General features: G+C 47.1%; 2 protein-coding genes across 2 annotated transcripts; one reads left to right on the top strand and one right to left on the bottom strand.

The window, feature by feature from the left end:
* Nucleotides 1-902: 902 nt before the first annotated feature.
* Nucleotides 903-13,507, bottom strand: LOC146257969 (succinate receptor 1-like). Its single transcript, XM_084674822.1, has 2 exons — nt 13,460-13,507; nt 903-1,859 (listed from the first exon to the last, which is right to left on the bottom strand). The coding sequence occupies exons 1-2, from the start codon at nt 13,505-13,507 to the stop codon at nt 903-905; spliced, it is 1,005 nt and encodes a 334-aa protein (XP_084530948.1).
* LOC146257968 (muscleblind-like protein 1) lies at nt 13,169-25,675 on the top strand. Its single transcript, XM_084674820.1, has 7 exons — nt 13,169-13,781; nt 16,841-17,005; nt 17,748-17,933; nt 20,152-20,544; nt 20,697-20,844; nt 21,175-21,263; nt 21,587-25,675. The coding sequence occupies exons 1-7, from the start codon at nt 13,608-13,610 to the stop codon at nt 21,641-21,643; spliced, it is 1,212 nt and encodes a 403-aa protein (XP_084530946.1). The 5' UTR covers nt 13,169-13,607; the 3' UTR covers nt 21,644-25,675.
* Nucleotides 25,676-26,977: the final 1,302 nt, after the last annotated feature.

Below are 26,977 nucleotides of genomic sequence, written 5' to 3'. Positions count from 1 at the left end.
TCTCTCTCTCTCTCTCTCTCTCTCTCTCTCTCTCTCTCTCTCTCTCTCTCTCTCTCTGTCTCTCTCTGTCTCTCTCTCTCTCTCTGTCTCTCTCTGTCTCTCTCTCTCACACACACACACACACAAACACGTAAAACACGCTAACACACACAATCACACACAGTGTCCAAAGAAATCACCTGTTTCTTATCAATGCAATCATGCAATCATCATTTCATGAAACACAACAAGTGCAGTGAGCAACAGCAGGAGGTCAGTTCAGATTGGAATCAGCTCAGCCCTAACGATCGCCAGGAAACAAGGGTCACTGCTGGAGCTGGAAACACACATACTCACCACTACTCAGGAAATCATTTCAGTAAGACATCCAGACAGAAACAGAGAGAGGGGGAGAGAGATGGAGGGAGAGAAAAGAGAGACAGACAGACAGACAGAAAAAGAAAAGGAGAGAAAGAGAAGTAAAATCTTAATCTAAACACATTAAGAGGAATATATCAAATAACATACTTAGACTACGGAAGTCATGTTGTTACTTTCAGCGGTCTACTTCCTGTCTACTTTCTTCCTGATGACTAACGCAGTAATCTACTTCTGTGTAAGAGTTTGATACCATGCTATCTTCCTTCATGTGACAATGCTCTTCAGAACATTCCTTTTGTTGTTTATCGAAGCATAGAAAACGCATTAAAGCCACAGTAGGTAAAACTGTTAAATAAATTCAAGTCAAGATTGACTATCATAGTCCTTTTCGCTTTTGTATGTGACAGTGAAATAACATATGTGTGTGCGTGTATGTGAGTGCATGTATGCGAGGGTGTGTGTGTGTGCAAGTGTGTGCGTGTGTGTATGTGTGTGTGCATGTGTGTGTGTGTACATGTTTGTATCTGTGTGTGTCTTCTAGCTCACGGTCCGTACACCCTGTAGCGTCCCAACCTCCTCCCAAGGCCCCTGAGCTTGGCCCAGAGCTGCTCTCGAAAGCGGTCCCCCATGAGGAAGTAGAACAGTGGGTTGATGACGCTGTGCATGAAGGCCAGCGGCCTGGTCAGGATATACCCCGCCTCCACGTACTTCTTGGTACACGCCTCCGGCTTCTCCCACAGCTCGGTGGATGCGATCCGGATGTTCCTCATCACGTGATACGGCGTGTAGAGCACCAGGAAGACCACGGCCGCCGCCGTGACCACGCGCAGGGGCCGGCGGTACGAGTGGGGCTGGCTGCTGGCCAGCGCCCCCTGCTGGACGCGGAGGAGCCGGGCGATGCAGAGGGAGGAGAGGAGCAAGCCCAGCAGAGGCAGCAGGTAGCCACTCAACGTGAGCACCAGGCTGTAGGCTAGGACGCTGTGCTCCGAACGCAGGGACCCAAAGTCCTGGCAGCTGCTCCAGTTCCCCTGGTGCTGGTCGTGGACCATCAGCACCACCAGGGGAGCCACCTGGAGGTTGACCAGCGCCCAGCTCAGCCCCGACATGCCCAGCGACACCCCACGACCCAGCAGGAAGTGCTGGCAAGACGGGTAGCGTACGCGGAGGAGGCGGTCGACGCTCACCCACACCATGAACAGGATGGACGAGTACAGGTTGACGTGGAGGATGTAGCGGTTGACGATGCAGAGGTAAGGGCTGCTCTCTGATTGGTCGTTGGCGTACAGGTAGGAGAGGCGGGGCAGGGTGCACAGGAAGATCAGGTCAGACACGGCCAAGTTGAACAGGTACACGTTGATGCTCTCCCACTTCGGAAGGCAGAAGACGTAACCGAAGACCACCAGCAGGTTGCCAGGGAAACCGAGGGCAAACTGGATGGCGTAGCATGGAGACAGGTAGTACTGCTTCAGCAGACCATCGATGCGTAGACAGCTTGACTCCTGAGGAGAGGAGAGAGGAGGAGAAGGGAGAGGAGAGAGGAGGAGAGAGGAGAGGGGAGGAGGAGAGGAGCAGAGAGGAGAGGAGAGGAGCAGAGGGAAGAGGTGAGAGGAGAGGAGAGGGGAAGAGGAGAGGGGAGAGGAGGAGAGAGGAAAGGAGGAGAAGGAGAGGAGAAAAAAAGGAGAGGAAGAGAGGCAAAGAGGAAGGAGGGATGAAAGTGGAGGGGAGAGGAGAGGGGAAGTGAGGAGTAGAAGGATGGGGAGGACAGGAGGAGAAGAGGAAGGACAAGAGAAAGAAAAAAAGCATTTGACCCAACAGTGTATCTACTTCTATCTTTCCTATCCATGTAGTAAAGACCTTGTTTCACCTGTAAATTGTGCTGCAATACGCTTTGCTGTTCAACAACTCAATCATCTGAACACACGTGTAATGCAGAGAGAGGTTCATCTACAGCAGGATAAAGTGCAGGTTTCTTACCATGTCTTAGTTGAGCAGAAGGAGAACACCTCGACCGACCAGATGAGAGGAGGAGAGAGAATGTGTGTGAGAGAGAGCGAGAGTGTGCATGCGTGCGTGAGTATGTGTGCGTGTGTGTGTGTATGCTCGTGTGTGTTTGTGAGTATGTGTGTGTGTATGCTCGTGTGTGTTTGTGAGTATGTGTGTGTGGGTGTGTAGTTTTAGCAGTGGGTTTTACCATCCACATTCTGAGTGCTATATGACTCACCCAGTTCCACTTTTATACAGGCGACATTTGCATTTAGTCATCATCAGATCAAATCAAGATAAACATGCAAACAAAGGAGCAGGAATATTAATTCATGACAGAGATTAGTATAAAGACTTAGATCAATTCAGATACAATACTGTGTCTGTGAGAATACTATCTGATGCCTATCAAGTAAATAAACAAGTTTGTTGTCTACTAACACAACAGGTTTATAAAGTCACAAATTAGACAAAGATGTTCAGGAACAGGTTTATTAACATGTTGACAAAAGTAGATTAATCATTAACTATTTAGCTTCAGTTTCCAGAATTCTGTCTGGAATTCATCTGCTGTGTTCTCCTTGTTTCCTAAAAACAAAGAGTGAGAGAGAAAGGGTGAGAGAGAGAGGGTGAGAGAGAGAGGGTGAGAGAGAGGGTGAGAGAGAGAGGGTGAGAGAGAGAGGGTGAGAGAGAGAGGGTGAGAGAGAGAGGGTGAGAGAGAGAGGGTGAGAGAGAGACAGAAGAGCAAAATAACAAGCCAGAAATAGAGATAAACAGAGAGGTTGTGAGAGAAGTAGAGACTCAAGGAGAGAGTGAAAGTTCGAAACGTTTTGAAAGGTAGAAGACTAATAATAATGTAGTTCAAAAAAACCTTTGAAAGATTGAAAAAAAAATATCACTGTTTAATTTTTGAATTTATTTTTGAATTAGTTTTTGTTTTTTATTCACCTCCAACCTCATCCAGCTCCTTTTTTTTATTTTTATAAAAAAGGTTTGCTCAAAAATGTTTCCCCAAAAAAGTTTTGAAAGGTTGAAAAGAAAAAAATTGAACACAGTTTTGAAAAAACTGTTTTGATAGTTCTCACAAGGAAAAGTTCTCTAATTAAGTACCAGGCAGTAGCTCATGACTGTGTGTTTGTACCCAGCTCCCCTGGGTCATGTGACTGTGTGTTTGTACCCAGCTCCCCCTGGATCATGTGACTGTGTGTTTGTACCCAGCTCCCCCTGGGTCATGTGACTGTGTGTTTGTACCCAGCTCCACCTGGGTCATGTGACTGTGTGTTTGTACCCAGCTCCCCCTGGGTCATGTGACTGTGTGTTTGTACCCAGCTCCCCCTGGGTCATGTGACTGTGTGTTTGTACCCAGCTCCCCCTGGGTCATGTGACTGTGTTTGTACCCAGCTCCACCTGGGTCATGTGACTGTGTGTTTGTACCCAGCTCCCCCTGATGTGCCTCATGAGCTTTGAAGCACAAGGGCCATGTCCAGCACGTGTCTGCGACAGCGTTTTGCAAAGGGATCATTGACTGATTTTATAGGGTATTTTACACTATTCCTTTGTAAGTCTTTGAATAGGGTAGGTACTTGCTGGCCAAGTCACCGGCTGTTTATCAATCCACGTTTTTCTCCATTCTTGTGTTCTTGCGAACTTGTTTTCCGTCGACTTTCATTGCCCAGTACGGCTGCTGCAGCAGCTGGATACTGGATCTACTCACAGTTCACAGTATGGCTGCTGCAGCAGCTAGATACTGGATCTACTCACAGTTCACAGTACGGCTGCTGCAGCAGCTGGATACTGGATCTACTCACAGTTCACAGTACGGCTGCTGCAGCAGCTAGATACTGGATCTACTCACAGTTCACAGTATGGCTGCTGCAGCAGCTGGATACTGGATCTACTCACAGTTCACAGTATGGCTGCTGCAGCAGCTGGATACTGGATCTAGTCACAGTTCACAGTCCAAACACAAATGCCCATAGGACTGCACCTAAAACCTCAAGTTCAGCAAGTTCAGTTGCAGACCACAGACTGGGAAAATAATTAAAAGAACAGTAAAGATGAAAGGTCTCTGACCTTTGACCTCCAGACTTGAGGTTAGGCAGGTCAAAAAACGAAGTGCCGTTGCAGACTTACATTTAATGAATGTTACTAAATATTGAAATACATGTATTTACAATATACATAATACATGTGTACCCTCTGGTGGTGGAGTACTTTCACTGCAGGCACTGACAGCTAACATCTCACCTTGGAGAGGGAGAGAGAGGGAAAGGGAGGGAGGGAGAGAGAGAGAAAGGGAGGGAGAGAGAGAGAGGATGGGAGGAAAATAGAGATGATTGAGAACATCTCAAGAAGTTGTCAATAGATTATGAATCTGAATCCTCAACTTGGTTTTAGAAGTTTCAACTACTGTATAACCGTGTGGTTCTCGACCCTGGTCCTTAGGGACCTCCTGCCCTGCATGTTCTAGATGTTTCCCCCTTCCAATACACCTGATTCAGATGAATGGGTCATTATCAGGAGTATTGGAGCAGGGAAATATCTAGAACAGGGATGTCAAACTCAGATACACAATGGGCCAAAATTAAAAACTGGCACAAAGTCACAGGCCATATTTGATATACATTCCTGGTCACCATTATTGGCACCCAAACCTCAAGCCTTTTTGGAGAATGTTTTATGGCTCCACAAAAGTGGAGCTTTTTGGTAATGCACACAAACAGTATGTTTACGGACGGCACAATGAAGCCTTTAAGGAAAAGAACACCATACCAACAGTCAAGCATGGTGGAGGATCCATGATGCTGTGGGGCTGCTTTGCTGCATCTGGTACTGGAGGCCTTGACCGTATCACAGGCAACATGAAAGCAGAAGATTATCAAGCAATTCTAGAGGGAAATGTGTTGCCCGGTGTAAGGAATCTTGGTTTAAGGCAAAGATCATGGGTCTTCCAGCAAGATAAAGACCCAAAGCACACCTCCAAAAGCACGCAGGAATGGTTGAAAGGGAAAAAATTTACTGTTTTAAAATGGTCGGTAATGAGTCCTCAATCCAATTGAAAATCTTTGGGGGGAGTTGAAATGTGCCATTGGAGAAAGGAACCCTGCGAATGTTCAAGAGCTTGAGCATATTGCAAAGGAAGTGTGGGAGAAAATACCACCCGAGAAGTGCAAGAAGCTTATAGATGGAAATAAGAAACGTTTGGAGGCTGTCATCGCTGCCAAAGGGTGTGCAACCAAATATTAAGGAGGGGTGCCAATAATAGTGCACATGCTGGTTTTCAGTTTTTTCCTTTGGAATTACCATATCTATGTTGAAATAACAATTGTCTGATATAAATTTGGTACATTTCCATTCATTTCTGAAGACATTCACTCAGTTAAGCACAACATGAAGGGGTGCCAATAATGGTGAGCAGGACTGTATATATATATGTATATATGTATATATGTATATATATATGTATATATGTATATATATATATATTTTTTTTTAAAGCATGTTTTCCCTTTTTTCTAGATATGACAATGCACCTTTTCATATCGGCACAAACTGAAGTTTTGCTTAAACACTGAATTAATACTATATTAATAACAGATTAATACTATATTAATAACAGATTAATACTATATTAATAACACATTAATACTATATTAATAACAGATTAATACTATATTAATAACAGATTAATACTATAAACACCTGAGAAATCAATTTCAAGTCCCATTCCAGTCCCACTAGCCACAGGGCCCTAGAGTAGTAAGGAAAAGTGCATTGAGAAAACATTAATAAAGCTTTGTTTCCTACATACTGATTCACTCGGATTCACTCGGATTCACTCGGATGCACATTGATCCAAGCCAGATACCTGACATCTCTTGCCTGTCTTGACGCGCCAAGGCACTAGCAGAGCATTCTGGGATTTGTAGTATTAGCCATGCATTTCCCCAAAATATATATGTATTAAAAAGTGCTTCTCAACAACATTGCCTACCCTGTCTTTAACTGAGAAGAAGAAGAACTTGTGTTCAGAACTTGGTGTAAACTATAGTACAGTATATGTGCTGGTTTAATGAGATTTCTACAGGATCAACAGTGTTTGCTGCAGTACTGCTGTTTGTCCACTAGAGAGAGCAATGCTCGGCTCTGGTGATGATGACACGCTGGCAGACACACTACAGAGTTAAACAAGGATGAGGCTTAGAGGACAAGAGAAAAACTGATTATATATGGGAGGGAGATAAAGAGACACACACATCTGTCATATCCTTCTCCACCTCCTCTCCCTCTTCCTGCTCTTCCTTCTCCTCCCTCCTCCTCCTCCATCTCTCTAGAATCTGCTCCATTCAAGAGTGACCTTCAAGTGATCCTATCAGCGCCCTGCCAACATGTCCTCCCCCTCTCTACACACACACACACGTGGCTCTCATCAACCTTGGAATCTGTAGTGGGGCCAGTTGTGTGAACCACATGTGCCAACAGGAACGCTTGAGAACAGGGATGAGACAGGCATCTCAAGGCAGGAGAACAGGGATGAGACAGGCATCTCAAGGCAGGAGAACAGGGAAAGGAGGAGCAGGATGGGAGATGTGTGTGTGTGTGTGTAAAGGTGTGTGTGTGTGAGGGAGTGTGTTTGTGAGGGTGTTTGTGTGTGAGGGTGTGTGTGTGTGAGGGTGTGTGTGTGTGTGTGCTTCTACATGCTTACTACACACACTCACACAGATCTCACACACCTCTGAAACGCGTTCCTCCAGTGGATCATCATCACAGCTCTCTACAGGAGCTCCCTTCATCTCTTCCCTCTCTCTTCCACAAGCACCCGTTCCCATGGATACGGGGAGCAGAGGGGCATTGTGGGAGCTGTAGTTTGCTAGGTCACTGGGTTGGCTGGTCAGCAGAATTCTAAACTCTGAGAGGGAAACATTCCAATGTATATGTATGAGTGTGTGTACATGTGTGTGTGTGTGAGTGTTTGTGTGTACACGTGTGTGTGTGTGTGAGCGTTTGTGTGTACACGTGTGTGTGTGAGCGTTTGTGTGTACACGTGTGTGTGTGTGTGTGTTAGTGTTTATGTGTACACGTGTGTGTGAGAGTGAGAGTGTGTGTGTGTGTGTGTACATGTGTGTGAGTGGAGGGAGAGAAGAGGACGGGACGGAGGTTGTTGCTATGGTAACCTAAGTTGCCGTAGTCCTAATAGTGAGACTGCTGCTTTTGCATGCAGTCTGTGTGTGTGTCAGTGTGCACTGTGGAGAGAGAAAGCTGAGAGAGAGACAGAAACAAAGAGAGAGTGAGAGAGAGTGAGTCTAACAGAGAAAGAAATAGAGTCTGAGAGAGAGAGTAGGAGAAAGAGAAAGAGTTAGTCTAGGAGAAAGAGAGAGTGAGAGAGTTAGGCTAGGAGAAAAAGAGAGTGAAAGAGAGTGAATCTATCAGAGAAAGAAATTAAGTCTGAGAGAGAGTGTAGGAGAAAGAGAGAGTTAGTCTAGGAGAAAGAGAGAAAGAGAGAGAAGGTTAGTCAAGAAAAAATAGAGAAAGAGAGAGTAGGAGAAAGAGGAAGAGAGTGAAATCCCATAATGCTCTGCACGGTGCAGAGTTGTGGTCGTAGAGATTCATCAGTTCCTGCTCGCAGTGTTGCCTGTGAGCACACAGCCCTGCTCACTCGCTCTCCGACACACACACACACTGGAGGACTGACGACACACACAGGTACGGAACCCACTCTCTGTTTTGGCCATGTATCGCTCTCTCTTTTCATTTCTCTCTCTCTCTCTCTCTCTCTCTCTCTCTCTCTCTCTCTCTCTCTCTCTGTCTCTGTCTCTGTCTCTCTCTGTCTCTCTCTCTCTGTCTCTCTCTGTGTCTGTCTCTCTCTGTGTCTGTCTCTCTCTCTCTCTCTCTTTCTCTCTCTCTCTGTATGTGTCTCTGGAATGCACATCTCTCTCTCTTTGTCTGAGCTTGTTTCTCTCTAAATCTCTTTCTATGTTTTTGTCTGTCTCTCTCTCTGTCTCCATCTCTACTGCTGGCTGTGTAATACAGTAGTCGTGATGCAGTCAACTTCTCTGCCTGTTGCTGTAGCTGTTCTGCCATGACAACATGAGTTTAACTAAAGAAGAAGAAGAGATGTCAGAATGTTCTGTGAGAATGTCTTAGTTTGACAGCTGAGCCTTTACTCTGGCAGGACGTTTTTTTACTAGAAGACGCCTGCCTGTGTGTGTGTGTGTGTGTGTGTGTGTGTGAGTGAGTGAGTGTGAGCGTGTTTCCTGGGTTGTTCAGAGTGGTTCTCTGTTCCTCAAGTTGTCACCATCATGAGGGTTGCTGGTGAGAACCCTCTCAGCAGGTGATGATGATGTGATCAGGTGATCAGGTGATCAGGTGATCAGGTGATCAGGTGATCAGGTGATCCAGGTTATCCAGGTGATCCAGGTGATCAGGTGATCAGGTGATCCAGGTGATCAGGTGATCCAGGTGTGTTGTACAACAGGCCGTGTGCAGTTGGTTGGTTGATGGCTCTTCTTTCTTCTCTATGTGCTGTATGCATTCATTGTTATTTGTATTTATACATTAGATACTGTATGTGTCTTAGAGCGATGAGGGATGGATCCAACAGTAAAGGAATGATTCATTAGCAACTTGCTTTACATGTCATAAATGGAAAACGTGCTGAAGCAGAGATTTGTATTCTACACAGAGAAAACATTCAGAGGAAAGTCATCAATAGATTTAACATTATGATTTAGATGAAGTGGTTGAGATGAAGTGGTTGAGATGTGCATTAGCTTGGTGCTATCGTGTCATTAGACTTGTCTAAACTTCTCTCTGAAAATACTGCCCAGCAACCTGTGTGTTGTCTGCTGATTGGACAGACTCCTTCTGTGTTCAGGGACTCCTGAGTGTGTTTGACTCATTTCGGTTCCAAAAGGCTGCAAGCATGTTTCTCTCAACAGTCAAGAAAGACTTTTGGGTCTGTACGGACCAATCAGAACAGATGTAAACTAATGACGAAATGATGGAGTTAACGGCCAGTTCCTCGTTTGGTATGTTTAACATGATCACAGTACGCAGGCGTGTTCATCCAAAGCCAAATACCCGAATGTATCTACACACTCCAAAAGCACAGCCCCCCCACACACACTGCACCCCCCCCCACACACACACACACGTGACCCCCCCACACACACACGTGACCCCCCCCCCCACACACACGTGCCCCCCCCCCACACACACTGCACCCCCCCCCCACACACACACACACGTGACCCCCCCACACACACACACGTGACCCCCCCCCACACACACTGCACCCCCCCCACACACACTGCACCCCCCCCACACACACACACACACACGTGACCCCCCCCACACACACTGCACCCCCCCCACACACACTGCACCCCCCCCTACACACACACACACACGTGACCCCCACACACACACACACGTGCCCCCCCCACCACACACACACGTGCCCCCCCCACCACACACACACGTGCCCCCCCCACACACACACGTGACCCCCCCACCACACACACGTGACCCCCCCCACACTCCCGTGTGCGTGTGTAGATCTGTCCACCTGTCAATACAAGACTCCCAACACTCTAGATGAGAAGAGATCCCTTCATCCTCTCTCAATTCAATTTCAATTTCATTCAATTCAATTCAATTCAATTGGCTTTATTGGCATTAAGAAACAAATGTTCATATTGCCAAAGCAACGCTGGAATCACAGAACACAGAAACAATATTCATATCGTTACTATGGACTCTCTCTCTCTCCTTCATCCTCTCTCTCTGTTTCTCTCTCTCTCTCTCTCTCTCTCTCTCTCTCTCTCTCTCTCTCTCTCTCTCTGTCTCTCTCTCTCTGTGTGTGTCAGATAGAGATGTTCACCATAGACCTGTATTACTGCACAGCCAGTGCTGCTGCAGTGTGTGTGTGTCTGTGTGTGTTTGATAAAGACGTGCACCAGAGACCTATATAAAAAACATTGCCCATGCTGCTATTGTGTGTGTGTGAGAGTGTGTGTGTGAGAGAGAGTGTGTGTGTGAGAGAGAGTGTGTGTGTGAGAGTGTGTGTGTTGTTTTGATGAGAACCCAGATGTGTGTTTGCTGAGCTGCAAATACACAAACACACATACAAACACACAAACAAACACACATACAAACACACACACAGATCTGTTACCAAGCGAAAATCCAGATCTATTTTGGGCCAATCAAAAAGTTAGCACCTTTTGAATCGTGTTTGAACCCAACATCCCCACGAATACATAAATGAAACTCCCCCCTCTCCTCCCTCTCCCCCCTCTCCTCCCTCTCCTCCCTCTCCTCCCTCTCCTCCCTCCCCTCCCTCCCCTCCCCCCTCTCCTCCCCCTGCAATTTAATGTTGCAGCTTTTACTTCATATGAGACATCACCTTTTGCTTCCCAGACACACACACACGCCCCCCCCACACACACACACAACACACACACCAATACACACACTCCAAACACACACACACATATCTTCTTGTCAGCGCTGCCCCTAAGACCACCCAGTGACCGTGCCAGTTTCCCTGGGCTGCTCAGCTGCACGGAGACCAGCAGGAACACTTACACAAGCTTCAGATAAACATTCATACTTAGAAACACAGACACATTCATCATCTGCGGACATCGCTAGACACCTTCCTTATGGCTCTCTCACACACACACACTCACCCACACACACCCATACAAAGAGACAGAGACAGAAAGAAGGACACACAGCCATATAAACACTGATATTTGTCATACAGTTTTTCTCAATTGCTAAAACACTAAAGCCCATTGGCTGAACAAAGTTCTCAGTTGCCTGAACTCATGTTGCTAATTGTGCCTGTATGTTGTCAACGCCTTTAACCATTTCACATGGTAAAACACAATTTGCAGATCTCACTTAGAATTTTCAGCAAAACTAAACACATTCTCATTTTCAAAACACGTTCTGCACTCTAATGCACATGTCATCTAGCCTGGCTGCTAGCCCCGCCCACAAGAAAAATTGGTCGGAAGTTGGGTCTGGGGTTGCTAGTTTTGGGAAAAACGATGTCTGAACCCCGGAGCTCCGCTCCCCTACCCCTAACCCCGGCGCTCCGCCCCTCTGGTTGTTTGTTTCTGTTTCGTTGCTATGGGGAACGATCTCTTTCCATTGCTATGGGGAGCAGTCTGTTTCCGTTGCTATGGGGAGCGAGATCTTTCTGTTGCTATGGGAACGGTCTGTATACGTTGCTATGGGGACCAATCTGTTTCCATTGCTATGGGGAGCAATCTGTTTCCGTTGCTATGGGGAGCGATCTGTTTACGTTGCTATGGGAAGTGATCTCGAGTTGTTTTGCTGACGGGTTAGCGTGGGTTGTCTTCTTCCATGTCTATGTGTGTGAGAGTGTGTATGTGTGTGTGTGTGTGTGAGTGTGTGTATCTGTGTGGGTGTGTGTATGAATGTGTGTGTGAGTGTATGTGTGAATGTGGGGAGTCAGATAGCTGAGTCGGGCTATTAATCAGAAGGTTGCCGGTTTGATCCCCGGCTGTGCCAAATGACGTTGTGTCCTTGGGCAAGGCACTTCACCCTACTTGCCTCGGGGGGAATGTCCCTGTAGTTACTGTAAGTCGCACTGGATAAGAGCGTCTGATAAATGATGAAATGTGAGTGTATGTGTGTCCCCTTCTCACTCTGTGTTCTGTCCCTCTAGAGAGACGACCCTCCCTGGAGACATCATCCAGACATCACCCAGACATCACCCAGACATCATCCAGACATCACCCAGACATCACCCAGACATCACTCAGACATCATCCAGACATCACCCAGACATCATCCAGACATCATCCAGACATCACCCAGACATCATCCAGACATCACCCAGACATCACCCAGACATCATCCGACTCTGCCCCGCTCCCCCACACACATACAGATCACGCACCAGTCCTCCACGCCCTCCCCCTTCCCCTCTCCTGACCCATCTGGACCCCCCATCCACCCTTCCACCCCCTCTCTACCTCTCCCCTCCTCTTTTCTGCAGCCCCCCCACCTCTAATCCCCTTCTCTATCTCTCCCTGTCATGGAGCAACGTGATCAATAATGTGGTCCATAGGTCCAGTCTGAGAGAGAGAGAGAGAGAGAGAGAGAGAGAGAGAGAGAGAGAGAGAGAGAGAGAGAGAGAGAGAGAGAGAGAGAGAGAGAGAGAGAGAGAGAGAGAGAGAGAGAGAGAGAGAGAGAGAGAGAGAGAGAGAGAGAGAGAGAGAGAGAGAGAGAAACACGTTCTCTTCTTTTCTCAGCAGTCAGTCCCGACAACAGCACAGTAAGTCTATATACTGCTACTGTTCACTGGGTGTGTGGGTGTTGCAGATCCTTCTTGCTCCGTGCTTTACTCCTGCTTACTGTGTGTACTCATTGCTGTTTGTGTGTGCTTGTGTGGCTAGTTAGTGACTATGTGTGTGACTGTATATGTGTGTGTGTGTGAGAGAAAGACTGTGTGTGTGTGAGAGAGTTAGTGTGTGAGTGTGGCTGTAATGTGGAAAAGAGGTGAGGAGAGCTAATGTTCCGTAGAGTAGTTAAGACACACACACACCTCCCTCTCTCTGTCTTTACCTATGTTTCTTTCTCTCTTTCTTGCTCTCCCTCTCTTTCTCTCTTTTCTCGCATCATTTAAAATGTTCACTTCATCTCTCCCTCCTTTCCTCCTTCCCTCACCCCTGCCTCTCTCCCTGCCTCTCTCTCTTCCTCCATCTCTCCCTCCCCCCCCTTCCTTCCTGTACTGTATACCTGGTGTTTGCTCTGGAACTGCCCTCAGGAAGTGATTGAACTCCTGTCCTCTTTGTTGTCTGTAGAGCCATGACTTACTGACACACACACACACACACTGTTTCTGGTTTTATGCTCCTGAACTATGTGACCGTGGCTGCAGAACAGCAGCTGCATTAGGTAACACTGCAGCAGGAGAAACGCTCTCACACTATGTTTCCTGTAGTTCTTGATGACGTTTCCTGTAGTTCTTTATGACGAGAGAGAGAGAGAGAGAGAGAGAGAGCGCATCCCTCTCAGTGTCTCGGTGATAGGCTCTCAGGATGGGCTACAGATAACAGGCAAGTCCCAGGCTCACCTCCTCCAGACAGGCCTTGCTGGAAGACACCTCCAGCAACAAACCCATCATTCCCTCATTTCTGTTCCTGATCATTGTTCAAATCCCAGACACTCCCCCAGCGCCTGAGTATCCACCTCTGTCTCCACCACTGGGCGACCGGGACAACATGGCGGCCAGCGTGGCGGCCGTCCGGGACACAAGGTGGCTGACCCTGGAGGTGTGTCGAGAGTTCCAGAGGGGGACGTGCTTGCGAGCAGACAGCGAGTGTAAGTTCGCCCACCCTGCCCAGAGCTGCCAGGTGGAGACAGGGAGGGTCATCGCCTGCTTCGACTCCCTCAAGGTGAGAGAGCGACACTACCACCCCGAGCAGGCAGGGGGCGCTGTGTACAGACCCCACGGGGCTGGGGTGGTGCGGAGCATCATCTGTCTGGACTCTAGGTCTGGAGACACATATGGAGGGGTCAGGGGGTCAGAGAGAGAGAGAAACAGACAGAGGGGTCGAGAGAGGTAGAGATGGAGGCAGAGAAAGATAGAGAGAGCGAGAAAGAGGGAGATATGAACAGGGAATGACAGATGACAGTTGGGAGAGCAGATGACATTATCTGACACAGTCCTGAGAAGCAGAACGTCTCTGGTCAGTTAGTGTTGTCCTACCACACCAGGGTTTCAGGCACTCATGAAATATTCACAAAACTGAATTGACTGTAAGGACTTCTAGGACGTCTGAGGCTGCAGGGCTTTCTCCTTCAGTCATGAATAAACATCTAGTATGTATGAAATGATGTCGAATATATACCTTCACGATGTCATCTGAGGGGGACTCACACTGAACCCATATGCACACTGTGAGGTGGAATGGATTGTGTAACATTATCAGTGTGTGTGTGTGTGTGTGTACATTTCTGAACACACACTCGCTGCACTCTGAGTGAGTACTGATCAGAGTCAACACACAGAACACACACCTCTGAATGTTGGGACACATGTTTGTCACTAACCACAGTGAAGACCGTGCCATTCAGAATGTGACACACACACACACGCACTCCTGAAGGGGAGAAGGGGAGAAAGAGATGGAGGGGGACAGAGAGAAAGAGAGAGAAGAGGAGTTTGCTGGAAGGTGTGTGTCCAATATAAAGTTCGAAGCCAGGATCAAGTCAGGTCTGACAGCTTCAGGAGTGTGTGTGTTTGTGTGTGTGTGTGTGTGTGTGTGTGTGGTATGCAGGCTGGGTTGTGCTGAGTCGTGAGTCTCCTGGCTAGAGATGATGTGATCAGGATTTCAGATCAGTTATGGAATCTGTCCACATCTATATCTGCATCCCTCCCTCCCTCCACTCCCCCTATCTTTCCCTCCTCTCCTTCTCCTTCTCCTCCCCTCCACCCCATCATTCCATCCTCCTTCCCCTTCTCCTCCCCTTCCTCCTCCCCCTCCTCCCTCTCCTCATCCTCCTTTCCTCCTCCTCTCCTCCTCCCCCTCCTCCCTCTCATCCCCCACCTCCCTCTCCCCCTCCTCCCTCCCTCCCTCCCTCCCTCCCTCCCTCCCTCCCTCCCTCCCTCCCTCCCTCCCTCCCTCCCTCCCTCCCTCCCTCCCTCCCTCCCTCCCTCCCTCCCTCCCTCCCTCTCCTCCTCCTCTCCTCCTCCCCCTCCCCTTCCTGTCTTTCAGGTTATTTGATCCTGTGGAGAGCCATGAGAAAACGTGTTTCACTTAGAATGCATACGGAGAGAGCAGGGAGGGAGGAATAGAGGAGTAAGGAAGGAGGGAGAGAGCAGGGAGAGAGGAGGAAGAGAGCAGGGAGGGAGGAGGGAGAGAGGAGAGAGGGGGGAGGGACAGGGGAGAGAGTAGGGAGGGAAGACAGGAGAGATACACACAAGTGAAGGAGAGAGGGAGGGATTTAGAAGGAGAGAGAGAGGGGGAGAGAGAGAGAGTTAGACTAAGTCTGCCATCTCTCCTCCTCCTGTTGGGTCTACTCTCCCTTTATCTGTCCATCCTTCACTGAGCCTCCATCCATCCTGACCAGTCAGGTGCTGCAGTCTCTGGAACCATCGCTCCCATGAGGCCTGAACAACCAGCCCTGCAGAGACCACACATTACACAGCTACAAACACACACACACACACACACACACACACACACACACATGTACACACAGACATTCACACATACACTCACACACACCTTGGCCCCTGTGCGTCAGCCAGAAGCCCCTGGGGGATTGTGGGTATTCTTCTCAGGTTGCTGTAATGTGATTGGTGGGTTCTCTGGGCCTGTGTAATGTGATCTCTGAGTCTGGTGAAGCACTATGATGTCATACTGGGGGAGGAGCTGCATTATGATGTCATTCTGGGGGAGGAGGAAGAGGTTGGGAGAGGGGAAGTGAGAGGAGGAGAGGAGGGAGGGAGGGAGGGAATGTGTGTGTGTGTCCGTTTGTGAGTGTGTGAGTTGAACACGGTAATAAGTCCCGTCACCCTCCTTCCATTAAGAAATAATTAGAGGAAGGTGGGAGGATCCTTAAACCTGTCGTTGGACGGAGAATATTCCTCCACCGAATGAAAGGAGTACAGAAACCATTCCTCTGCTGAACATGACAGAGAGATGGAGGGATGGAGAGATGGAGAGGGAGAAAGATGGAGAATGACATGTTTTATGTCTATGTATCTTATATTTACATGTATTCATTTCTTATTTGTCTTCTTATTCATCTTCTATCTATCTAGATAGACAGACAGACAGACAGACAGACAGACAGACAGACCCTCCAGTCCCTCCCCCTCCCTCCCCTGTCGTTTAGTGTGTACGTGGGTGTGTAATACTACTGATAAAACAACTCCCTTTGACTGGACCCCCCCCACCCCCTCTCTCTCTCTCTCTCTCTCTCTCTCTGTCTCCACCACCTTCTCTCTGTCTCCACCACCTTCTCTCTGTCTCCACCACCTTCTCTCTGTCTCCACCATCCTCTCTCTCTCTGTATATGTCTCTGTCTCTATCAGCAGATGGATAAAGAAAGCTTATCCTCTTTATCTGCTCCTTTACATGGCTAATGAGTCCAGGGGAGAGGAGGAGGAGAGGAGAGGAGAGGAGGAGGAGAGGAGGAGGAGAGGGGAGGTGGGGAGGACAGACAGAGAGAGAGGGTGGAGAGAAGGAGGGGGAGAGGAGGACAGAGAGAGAGGGTGGAGAGAAGGAGGGGGAGAGGAGGACAGGGGGAGAGAAGGAAAGAGGGAGAGGCTATAGATGGTCTTCTCTGTCTTCCTGACCCCAGTGAGTTTTTAGAAGAACCACACATACACAAGCTCTGGTCTGGTTTCTTCAGGATGGTTTTTCTCTGTGAATCGTTGATTTGCTGTTCTGATCTCCTTTCTCCTCTCCCTCCCCTCCTCTCCCTCCTCTCCCTCCCCTCCCAGGGTCGCTGCTCCAGGGAGAACTGTAAATACCTCCACCCCCCACCCCACCTGAGGAGCCAGCTGGAGGAGAGCGGCAGGGACACCCTGATGCAGCAGAGGAAGCTGGCGGTGCTGGCTCACCTGGCCCAGGCCCTGGGGCCCTGGGGGCCCCCGCTGCAGACTGTGGTGAGACACACACATGTACACACACACATAGTATACACACACACACACACAGAGAGAGTCAATGGCTCAAGACTGTTCTCAGTCTGCAGGAGAGGAGAGGAGAGAGGATGAAAAGAGAGACAGATCTATGTGTGACATCAGTGACAGGCCAGCCTTATCCTCCAGAGACAGAGAGAGAGGGATGAGAGAGGGATGAGAGAGGGATGAGAGAGGGATGAGAGAGCGATGAGAGAGAGGGATGAGAGAGGGATGAGAGAGAGGGATGAGAGGGGGATGAGAGAGGGAGTCTGTCATGGCCAGAGGAACCGGGGAGGTGGAAGGGAAGATGAAGGGAGGAGAGGGGCCGGTGAGAGTCATAAGGATGGGAGGAGGAGATGGGAGAGCTAGATAGTGTTTCAACCTGAGACAGGAGAAGTCTTCTGTTTTCTCTCGTTCTCTACGTATGTCTCTTTAATGACATCCTTTTTTCCTCCTCGTCCTCACATCTCCCCTCTTTCACTGTCTCCCCTTTCTTTTCCCCTGTGGTCTCATGTTGTCCACCTACCGGTTTTCTTTTCCTCCCCTCCCGTCCTCTCCCCTCACCCTCTTACACTTTCAACATGCTCCTCCTCTGACTATCCTCGTCTTCCTGCATCTAACCTTCCTCTCTCTCTCTCTCTTCCTCTCTCTCTCTCTCTCTCTCTCTCTCTCTCTCTTCCTTTCCATCTATCCCCCTCCCCTCTGTCTCCAAACCTCCTCCCAGCCCATGTATTCCCTGGTGCCCAGCCTGGGGCCCGGCCTGGGGGCGGGGGTTGGCGTGGCAGCGTTCAGCCCCTACCTAGCGCACGCTGACCAGATGAGCCCCACCCCTGTCCTGCTCACCAGCACCACCCCACCTGCCCCCCCTGCCACCACCGCTCACAAGCTACTAAGGACAGACCGACTGGAGGTAGGGGAGGGGAGGGGAGGGGAGGGGAGGGGAGGGGAGGGGAGGGGAGGGGAGGGGAGGGGAGGGGAGGGGAGGGGAGGGGAGGGGAGGGGAGGGGAGGGGAGGGGAGGGGAGGGTGAATCTGGAATGTGCTGACCCTGAGTCATAGTTATGGAGAACATAACTTGTGGGGAGGGAGGAGAGGAGAAAGAGGGCCAGGAGAGGAGGAGGAGCAGAACAAAAGAGAAGGAGGTGAGGTCCTCCCCTCCTCTTATCAACCTGGAGGCTATTGGATATGGATCCCAGCTGGTTGCAGATAACCATTAACTGGATGCAGAAGTCGTTCTCATAAATGATGCAGGCGTTCCCGAAAGCACTGGCAGAGGCATGATGGGTAAATCATTGGAAGCGGGGGGGGGGGGGGGGAGGAGATCTCTAGAGGGGGTCTAGCTGATTTCACCGCGGGTGTCAGCGATGGAGGTCATTTTCAATATTGCTCAAAACTTTCTCTCATCTCTGGTGTCTGGTAGCTGAGATGTTACTTTACACTGTGTCTGGTAGCTGAGATGTTACTGTACACTGTGTCTGGTAGCTGAGATGTTACTTTACACTGTGTCTGGTAGCTGAGATGTTACTGTACACTGTGTCTGGTAGCTGAGATGTTACTTTACACTGTGTCTGGTAGCTGAGATGTTACTGTACACTGTGTCTGGTAGCTGAGATGTTACTGTACACTGTGTCTGGTAGCTGAGATGTTACTTCACACTGTGTCTGGTAGCTGAGATGTTACTTTACACTGTGTCTGGTAGCTGAGATGTTACTGTACACTGTGTCTGGTCGCTGAGATGTTACTTTACACTGTGTCTGGTAGCTGAGATGTTACTTTACACTGTCTGGTAGCTGAGATGTTACTGTACACTGTGTCTGGTCGCTGAGATGTTACTTTACACTGTGTCTGGTAGCTGAGATGTTACTTTACACTGTGTCTGGTAGCTGAGATGTTACTGTACACGATGTCTGGTAGCTGTTGGAACTGCAGTTCTTTCTACATGCACTGTTTGCACGTCGCTTTGGATAGAATAGTCAGCTGAATATAAACATGTAAAGACAAACCAGCTGCATTGCAGCTCAACAGCAGGATGCAGAGTGTGTTGTCTAACTGCTACCATGGTGATGCAGCTGTCCCACTCGGGATAGTAACCATGGGGACATAAAGATGATTGGTTGCCTCTTTATTTGTTTGGCCCACCAGGCAGTGGGTGAGTTTGTCTTCCTGGTGACAGAGACTCATTCTAGTGTACTCTCAGAGAAACACCTCCTCTCTCTCTCTCTCTCTGTCTCTCTCTCTCTCTCTCTCCCTTAGTCCCTCTCTCCCTTCACACATCTGCCTGACAACAAGGCAGCCTGGTTTTAAAACAGGACCAGTAGTTGTGGTGACTGTGTGTGTGTCTGAAATAAGGAAAGAGACAGAAAGAGTCTGTTGGTCCACGTGTGGTGTGGAGCCTGTCTGTGTGTCTCCACACTAAGATGTTCACTTCCAGTCTGACAGGTCGACAGTCATTCTCAGACGGGAGGTAATTGGCTGATTAGAGAGCCAGGCAGCCAATCAGGGACAGCAGACTGCTGTGCTGATGTCATCTCCAGGTGATACCTCTGCATTCTGGTTCACCAGACTCATCAGTCTGTCACAATACAGACTGCCATTACAGCAGTCCTGCAAGACAAGTCTGTCACAATACAGACTGCCATTACAGCAGTCCTGCAAGATAAGTCTGTCATCTGGCCGTCACACACCAATTCAGACACACACACATTCAGACATACACAAACACACACACATTCAGACAGACACACACACACAGACACACACAGACTCAAACACAGACACACACACACAAACAGAGAGACACACATTCACATAGACAGACACACACACACAAAAAGAGAGACACATATTCACATAGACAGACACACACACACATACAAACAGTCACACACACACCCTCACTGAGAGCACAGTTTCCTGTCTCTGTAGCGCCAGGGAAAGTCCTGACTCAAGTCAGCTCATCCCCATGCTGCCCACTGCTGGGCACTCCAGGAACAGCCTCTGCTCTGCTCTCAAACATGCTGTTACTGACATGTAAATGATGAGCATGTGTAAGAGGGGATGCCACACAGTACTGAGTGTTTATAGTCCTGGTTGTTCACTCAGATTGCTCATCAGCAGTAATGACTGTGTTTGGCTGTTCATTACTGCCTGACTCATGGAGCTGTCTGTGTTCAGTGTATGTATTGTGTGTGTACTGTATGTGTGTGTTTGTGTGTACTGTATGTGTGTGTGTGTCTGTATGGCACGTGTGTGTGTGTGCGTATTCTGTCTGTGTGTGTGTCCCAGGTGTGTCGGGAGTTCCAGAGGGGTAACTGTACGAGGGGGGAGAGCGACTGTCGCTTCGCTCACCCGGCCGACAGCACGATGATCGACACCAACGACAACACGGTCACAGTCTGTATGGACTACATCAAGGACCGCTGCAGTAGGGAGGTCTGCAAGTACGTCCACCCCCCCGCTCACCTGCAGGCCAAGATCAGGGCCACCCAGCACCAGGTCAGCCTGGCTGCTGCTGCTGCCATGGTGGGTACCTCCCCCGCACGCACACACACACACGCTACACACACATGTCCTGTTCTCACACACCTCCACCCCTCCCTCCCCCTCCTCCTCCTCTTCCTCCTCTTGTCCTCTCGCTCCTCCTTCTCCTCCCCTTCCCCCTCTACCAACATCAGGGTCTTCCTCCTGTGATGCCTCCGTTACCAAAGAGACCAATGCTGGAGAAGGCTGCTGGTGCTGCAGACATGTTCCACACCGGAGTGTTCCAATACCAGCCAGGCTTGGCCAGCATGCCCTTCCAACAGCAGGCCTTCATACCCTCAGGTAGGGCTGACCTCTCATCTCTAAACCCTCAGGTAGAACTCACCTCTCATCTCTAAACCCTCAGGTAGAGCTCACCTCTCATCTATAAACCCTTTCACAAACAGCTAGCTCTTCGATGGCGTGGGTTGGCGGTATTTATACTGAGGAGTTTAACGGCTAGCGTTTAGCGTTATTGGCATGTGCAGCCCTGAGGAGTTTAACGGCTAGCGTTTAGCGTCATTAACACGTGCAGCCCTGAGGAGTTTAACGGCTAGCGTTTAGCGTCATGAGCATGTGCAGCCCTGAGGAGACGTTTGACATGTCTGTGATGTGGGCCCTCGCTCTCTAAAGTTCCCATGATGCACGGCGCTGCGGCCAGCCTATTGGCGCCAGACTCAGCTGTCTCCGGTGTTCCCTTTGCCTCCTCAATGGCCAATCAGGTTAGTTCCTCCTCTACCTCTCTCTTTCTACCTCAGTTTATTTCTACATCTCTCTCTCCTTCTACCTTTATCTCTCTACCTCTCTCTCTCTACCTTACTCTTTCTACCTCTCTCTTTACTTCTCTCTCTTCCTCTATCTCTCTTACCAACTTGGCGGCCATGTTGGAAAAACTGGATTTTGGTGGAGCCTTGATGTGTGTAAGTATGATAGTGGTGCTGATTTGCTGATTTACCTGATCCCTGTATCTAATCCTCCCTTCCATCCTTCTATCCATCTCTCTCTCTCTCTCTCTCTCTCTCTTTCTCTCTCTCTCTCTCTTCAGATTCCAATTATATCTGCAGATCATCTGACTAGTCACAAGTATGTGACCCAGGTGTAGAAGAACCAGAACAGAGCCATCCGTTCTCCAGCTCTGGTTTGGCTTCTTTGCCCTTTCTCATCAACTATTAGTTTTGTTGTTCTAATATAATGGTTGACATAATAAACAACATAAGGAATATAATGGTTAATGTTGCTGACAGACACCTTCAACACATCACTTTTGTATGTTGATTTCTACAGAAATGTACATGAATTTAGGATATTGATAGTATATTATTATATTTTCATTCATCTTACGTTGTATTATATTTTCATTATCTTTTATCTTATGTTAGATTGGGTTATGTTCATGTTAGATTATATTATATTTACTATGGATAATTAGATGATTGGACTTACCCGTTTTTTAAATCAGTAACATCTGTCTACAGTTGCCTTGTTCAGACTGGAGAATCTAGGTTCCCAGATGATCTCTTTCATCTTATAACATGGAGAACACAGGGAGAACCCCTCTCGTGGGTTGCCATGGGGACCTCAGTTTGTTTCCACGGCTGCAATCCCGTGTACCTCCTGGACAGCAGCTGGACAGCTGACAAACGACCACTCGTGTTTGGGACGTTTACGGATAATAATAACATTGACATTTAGACTCTGGGCCTTGCGTCTCTTTTCTGAGGCATTTGACCTTTAACCCTAACTCACCTGACACAGAATGTCAACAGGAGGTCGGAGGTAGCTGTCGCTACATTCGCTTTTAGACTGTAGAGCGAGAGTTTTGTTTCCTTTAATCGTTCGTGTTTTACCCACGTTCAAACAAAAGTGTACGTTGTTTTGGAAACTAAGATGAAAGAAAAAACTAGGAAAAAAAAGAAGAATATAACTTTCATCGTTTGTGACGGATTTGGACTGGCAAGTCCGATGGTTTGCTAGTGAATGTCAGAAGGTTGTGAGATCTGGAGGGATGACAGATAGTTGTGAAAGTTATTTCATCCCATGTATCTTCTGAAGTTCCACTCTATGTGTAGGACATTCTCAAAAGCAGAGCTAATACGTTCTTGCAGAGGTGTTCGCCATGGTAAGTCTATCAACTCCTCTCCCTCGGAAATAAGTGAGTGTTGTTAAAGCTGTGTTTTCAATGTTGCATATATTTTGGAACGCGTTTCAATGCAATTCCTACAGCGGACGTTTTTTTCCATCCGTAAAAATATATATTTTTAAATTGCGTACAATCCGTACGCCATTCAAAGCACAGATATTTCCCAACTCTGACACACAGTAGCCTCACAGTATCACTGGCACTGAATTGTGGAGAACGCCGGGCAGCCGGGCAAGTAAACACGCTTGTGAGAAAGTAGCGCAAGCCATAATAGTACTCAACAGCTGACTGGTTCAGAACAGGTGAAGTCTGAAAGTATCGACCTATAGTTTCAACCGGACAGTGTCCTACAATGCTTGATTCCTAATGTAGGCCTATTCATGTTCTGATGGTTAAATACTTATCTTTGAAGGCGGGTGCCAGTTTGTAAAGAGTGAAATGATTGGCTGTCTCACAGAACACATGACACCTTTCAGCGGGAACAGATGCCTGGTGTACCTGCGCTCTTCTCTCGTGTGGAGAGTTGCCGTGGGAGACGGGCTACCGCTTGTAGGCCTGCTCCAAACCCTACCCCTCCAAGGGTGTTGTTAGACATAAAGCCCTACTGGGGCACAGGCCCCTTTTCATATTCATTTTTTTTCTTCTTCCAAGCGTGCTGGGCACAATGCGGCTATAGAAACTCCCCTTGCTTAACCCACAGTTCAGGACGCAAGTTTGATATCAACTTTGGCTGGGACATCAATAGTTAATGCGAGAGCACACATTTTTTTGCATTCGTTTGAGCACAAATACTGTTTTTTTGAGCTTCATGTAATATTGTTTTTATGTTTAAGTCAAAATAAGATGATCTGTAGGCCTATCATTTAGAAACGTTCTTTAGCTTTTGTAATGTTTTCTTAGCCTACCTCAATTCTGACTTGTGTGCTGAGTCCGACACCTGGACTTCTGTGTGCTGCAGTGGCTGTTTGGCAAGCTCAGAAGAGGCGCTGACATGGTATTCTGCAGGCATTGGTTTGTGTTTTCGGTTAAACTGCTTAAATTTTAAAAGCGTTGATTGGGATACTGCATTTATTTTTTTCCAGCATTAGCAATCTAAATTAATGCACAGACTAAAAGTAAATTGTTAAAACTCAAACCTTAGATTTTACTGGGGCACAGCATATTTATGTTGGGGCACGTGCCCCAGTAAAAAGGGTCTAACGACGCCCCTGGAAAATTCCCTTGGGAGCAGAACAACGTAGGCTACTGTGCCATCCCAACCCCCTGACTGAACTCTCACCATGTGAGAGTTAAAAAACCCTAACACGTTAGGGTTTTTGTTGTTGTTGGTATAAAAAATAAAAATAAATTCTCGTCTGAGAGCAGAAGAAAAAGGTTTTTAGTTGCATCTAATGTTGATTTTAGTAAGATTATGAGAATAACATTGATTTTAATGTTTTTTGAACTGTGTGGCTATATGTGTGTAATTATTTGAACAGAGATCTTTTATATACAATTTGGACATTTTAGAGATAGGCCAAGCTGCCCAAATTCCAACTTTGCCAGCAATCGAGTCATTTTGTTAATGATTGTCAGCTTTTTAATTAGTCACAATTATAAGGAAATACTTTTCGGAGGGTAATTTTGTTCTTTACTGTATCCATTTCAAATAATAACTTTTGTTTGAATATTTTTTTTTACCTCCCCGGAAATTGGGCCATGAAGGAATGACGGCTTCTCTTCCAGTCTGATGTAACCATGGGAACTAGAATGGAACCTGCGAATATTTATTTTTTTCACTTCTGTACATAGTCAAAGGAAAAAATAGTCATATGTATAATATTGAGATCTTATTTTGAATAAAAAATGTCAAGGAATACAAGGAATTTTGCTAGGATAATAAGAGAAAATATTTCAAGAGGCTGATCAAAACTGCTAGCATAAAAAGAAGATCTCTCTTGGCAACCCTTTCCAAAACAAGGCCATACCTGTTGCCCTTTGTCAGTTGCTTGTAGTTTTGCCAGATAAACATCAGGGGGAGGTGTCTGCAGCCATCCAATGAAAATTCCTGAAGGGGTCAATCCCTAACCTGCCTAACAACAGGTGTGACCCTACCAGGCACAACCAATCACAACATCTTCTGTTTCTAAATTGGAGAGGAATGCATGTTATAGGAAATAACCTATACCTTTTAAAAATAACTTTGCAAACTATTAAATGAGTAAACATGTTATACCACAATATATATAGTAAACAGTATTAAATCAATGTAAAGGAATAAAAGACAAAGAAAAAATATAATCAAAAGCAAAACAATGGTTTGATTAAAAAAAGGTTCTTAAGATTGTGCTCACTGAGATTTCATTCCTTAAATAATTGAAAAGACATAAAGACCATACCACACAAACACTGAGCTATAAATACCACACCAACACTGAGCTATAACAACGTTTTTTCTGTTTGCAAGCTGTGCTTTTAGAAGGTGAAAGAGGCAAAATCGAACAGAATTTTATTCCAGGTTGAAATATGATATTACCATTCATATTTTCATTCGCTAAAAGTACGCATGCCTATGTTTACGATGTGTCTGAAACTGATTGGTTTAGTTCCTCTGCAATGTTTTGTGTCGTCTGTGTTTTCCAGTCCAGCGCTGGGAAAAGAAACAGGCCATGCTAGCCTGTTGGCATCTTCACGACAACGTTACTAAGCCATAACATACTCCGCTGTTTAAGACCTGAAACAGTGAAGAAGGGCAGATTTGATTGACGTAGGTATTTAGTTACTAAGCCATAACATACTCCGCTGTTTAAGACCTGAAACAGTGAAGAAGGGCAGATTTGATTGACGTAGGTATTTAGTTTTTAAGATTGGGAAATAGTTTCTCTGTCCGTCAAATTGGGGGATTGTGATCTGACAAGGCTAGCATGTCCAAGTCTCTTTGTAGGGCCTACAATGCTGTATTTTATTCTTGCTGTTATAAAAAGTAAAAAAGAATGAATGAATATAGTATAAATGAATGGAAATAAAAAGTAAATTTGCTCTATAAAAAAGTCCATCTCGTCTCTGTGTGTCTAGTTGTTTAGTTTTGTTAATCATGGAAAAAAATAATATATTTTGACCTGAGAGTTGCAGTGGTTGTTACTCTGTTACTGAGCGCCAGGAAACCATGCATGTTTTTAATTTCACAGACATCTGACTTCTGATTGCTTTAATTACTGTGATAATAACAACAGCATTCCAGCTCATTATCTCCAGGCTGGAGTTCAGCTCTGAAACAACACTTTGTATTTGCTCACATTAGTTTACGTTAAGGTGCTGCTTCTTAAATGAAAATGAGGGAAATTGACTGATGAAAACAAAAATGGGATAGCTCAGCGGTTAGAGGCCAGGGGGGGGGGGGGGGGGGTATAGCTCAGCGGTTAGAGGCCAGGGGGGGGGGGATTAGCTCAGCAGTTACAGCATTTGTCTAAATACCAATATGTCACTTTGGCTGAAAGGGTCTGCTACATTGCTACAAAACATTAGGCTAAATTATTATTATTATAAAGATTTTTTTCCAGGGTAGAAACAGTTCCCGGTGCAACCAGCAGATGGCGGTGTGTCCCTCCTGTACTCTCAGCCCAGCTCCATCTCATTCACAGAATGATTCCATCATTTTGTTTTGTAGAGATATTAGTGTTGCAGTGTGCCTCGTAGCTGAGATGTTACTTTACACTGTGTCTGGTAGCTGAGATGTTACTTTACACTGTGTCTGGTAGCTGAGATGTTACTGTACACTGTGTCTGGTAGCTGAGATGTTACTGTACACTGTCTGATAAATATAGACTGTTCCTTGACTCTGACCTCTGAAACACTGTTCTCTGCACTTCTGATCCTGGATCTTTTGCTGTACGTCTACATGCACTCGCTCTTTGGTGAAAATGCCTTCTGAATGAGTGAAACGTAGATGTAACAGGTCAGTACACAGCCCTGTCGGAAATACACAGTCCTGTTAGAAACACAGTCCTGTTAGAAACACAGTCCTGTTAGAAACACAGTCCTGTTAGAAACACAGTCCTATTAGAAACACAGTCCTGTTAGAAACACAGTCCTGTTAGAAACACAGTCCTGTTAGAAACACAGAGCCTGTTAGAAACACAGTCCTGTTAGAAACACAGTCCTGTTAGAAACACAGTCCTATTAGAAACACAGTCCTGTTACATGCATGCTTTTATCCAAAGCGACTTCCAAGAGAGAGCTTTACAAAGTGCATAGGTCACTGATAATAACAACAAGATAGCCCCAAAGCATTGCGGGTAGCCAAAACATGAAGCACAC

The sequence above is a fragment of the Hypomesus nipponensis genome, chromosome 15 (genome assembly GCF_054491055.1).
Source record: "Hypomesus nipponensis isolate SF chromosome 15, ASM5449105v1, whole genome shotgun sequence".
Classification (NCBI taxonomy): domain Eukaryota; kingdom Metazoa; phylum Chordata; class Actinopteri; order Osmeriformes; family Osmeridae; genus Hypomesus; species Hypomesus nipponensis.
Note: the sequence above shows the minus strand (reverse complement) of the source record. Positions and strands in the feature narration are given on the sequence as shown.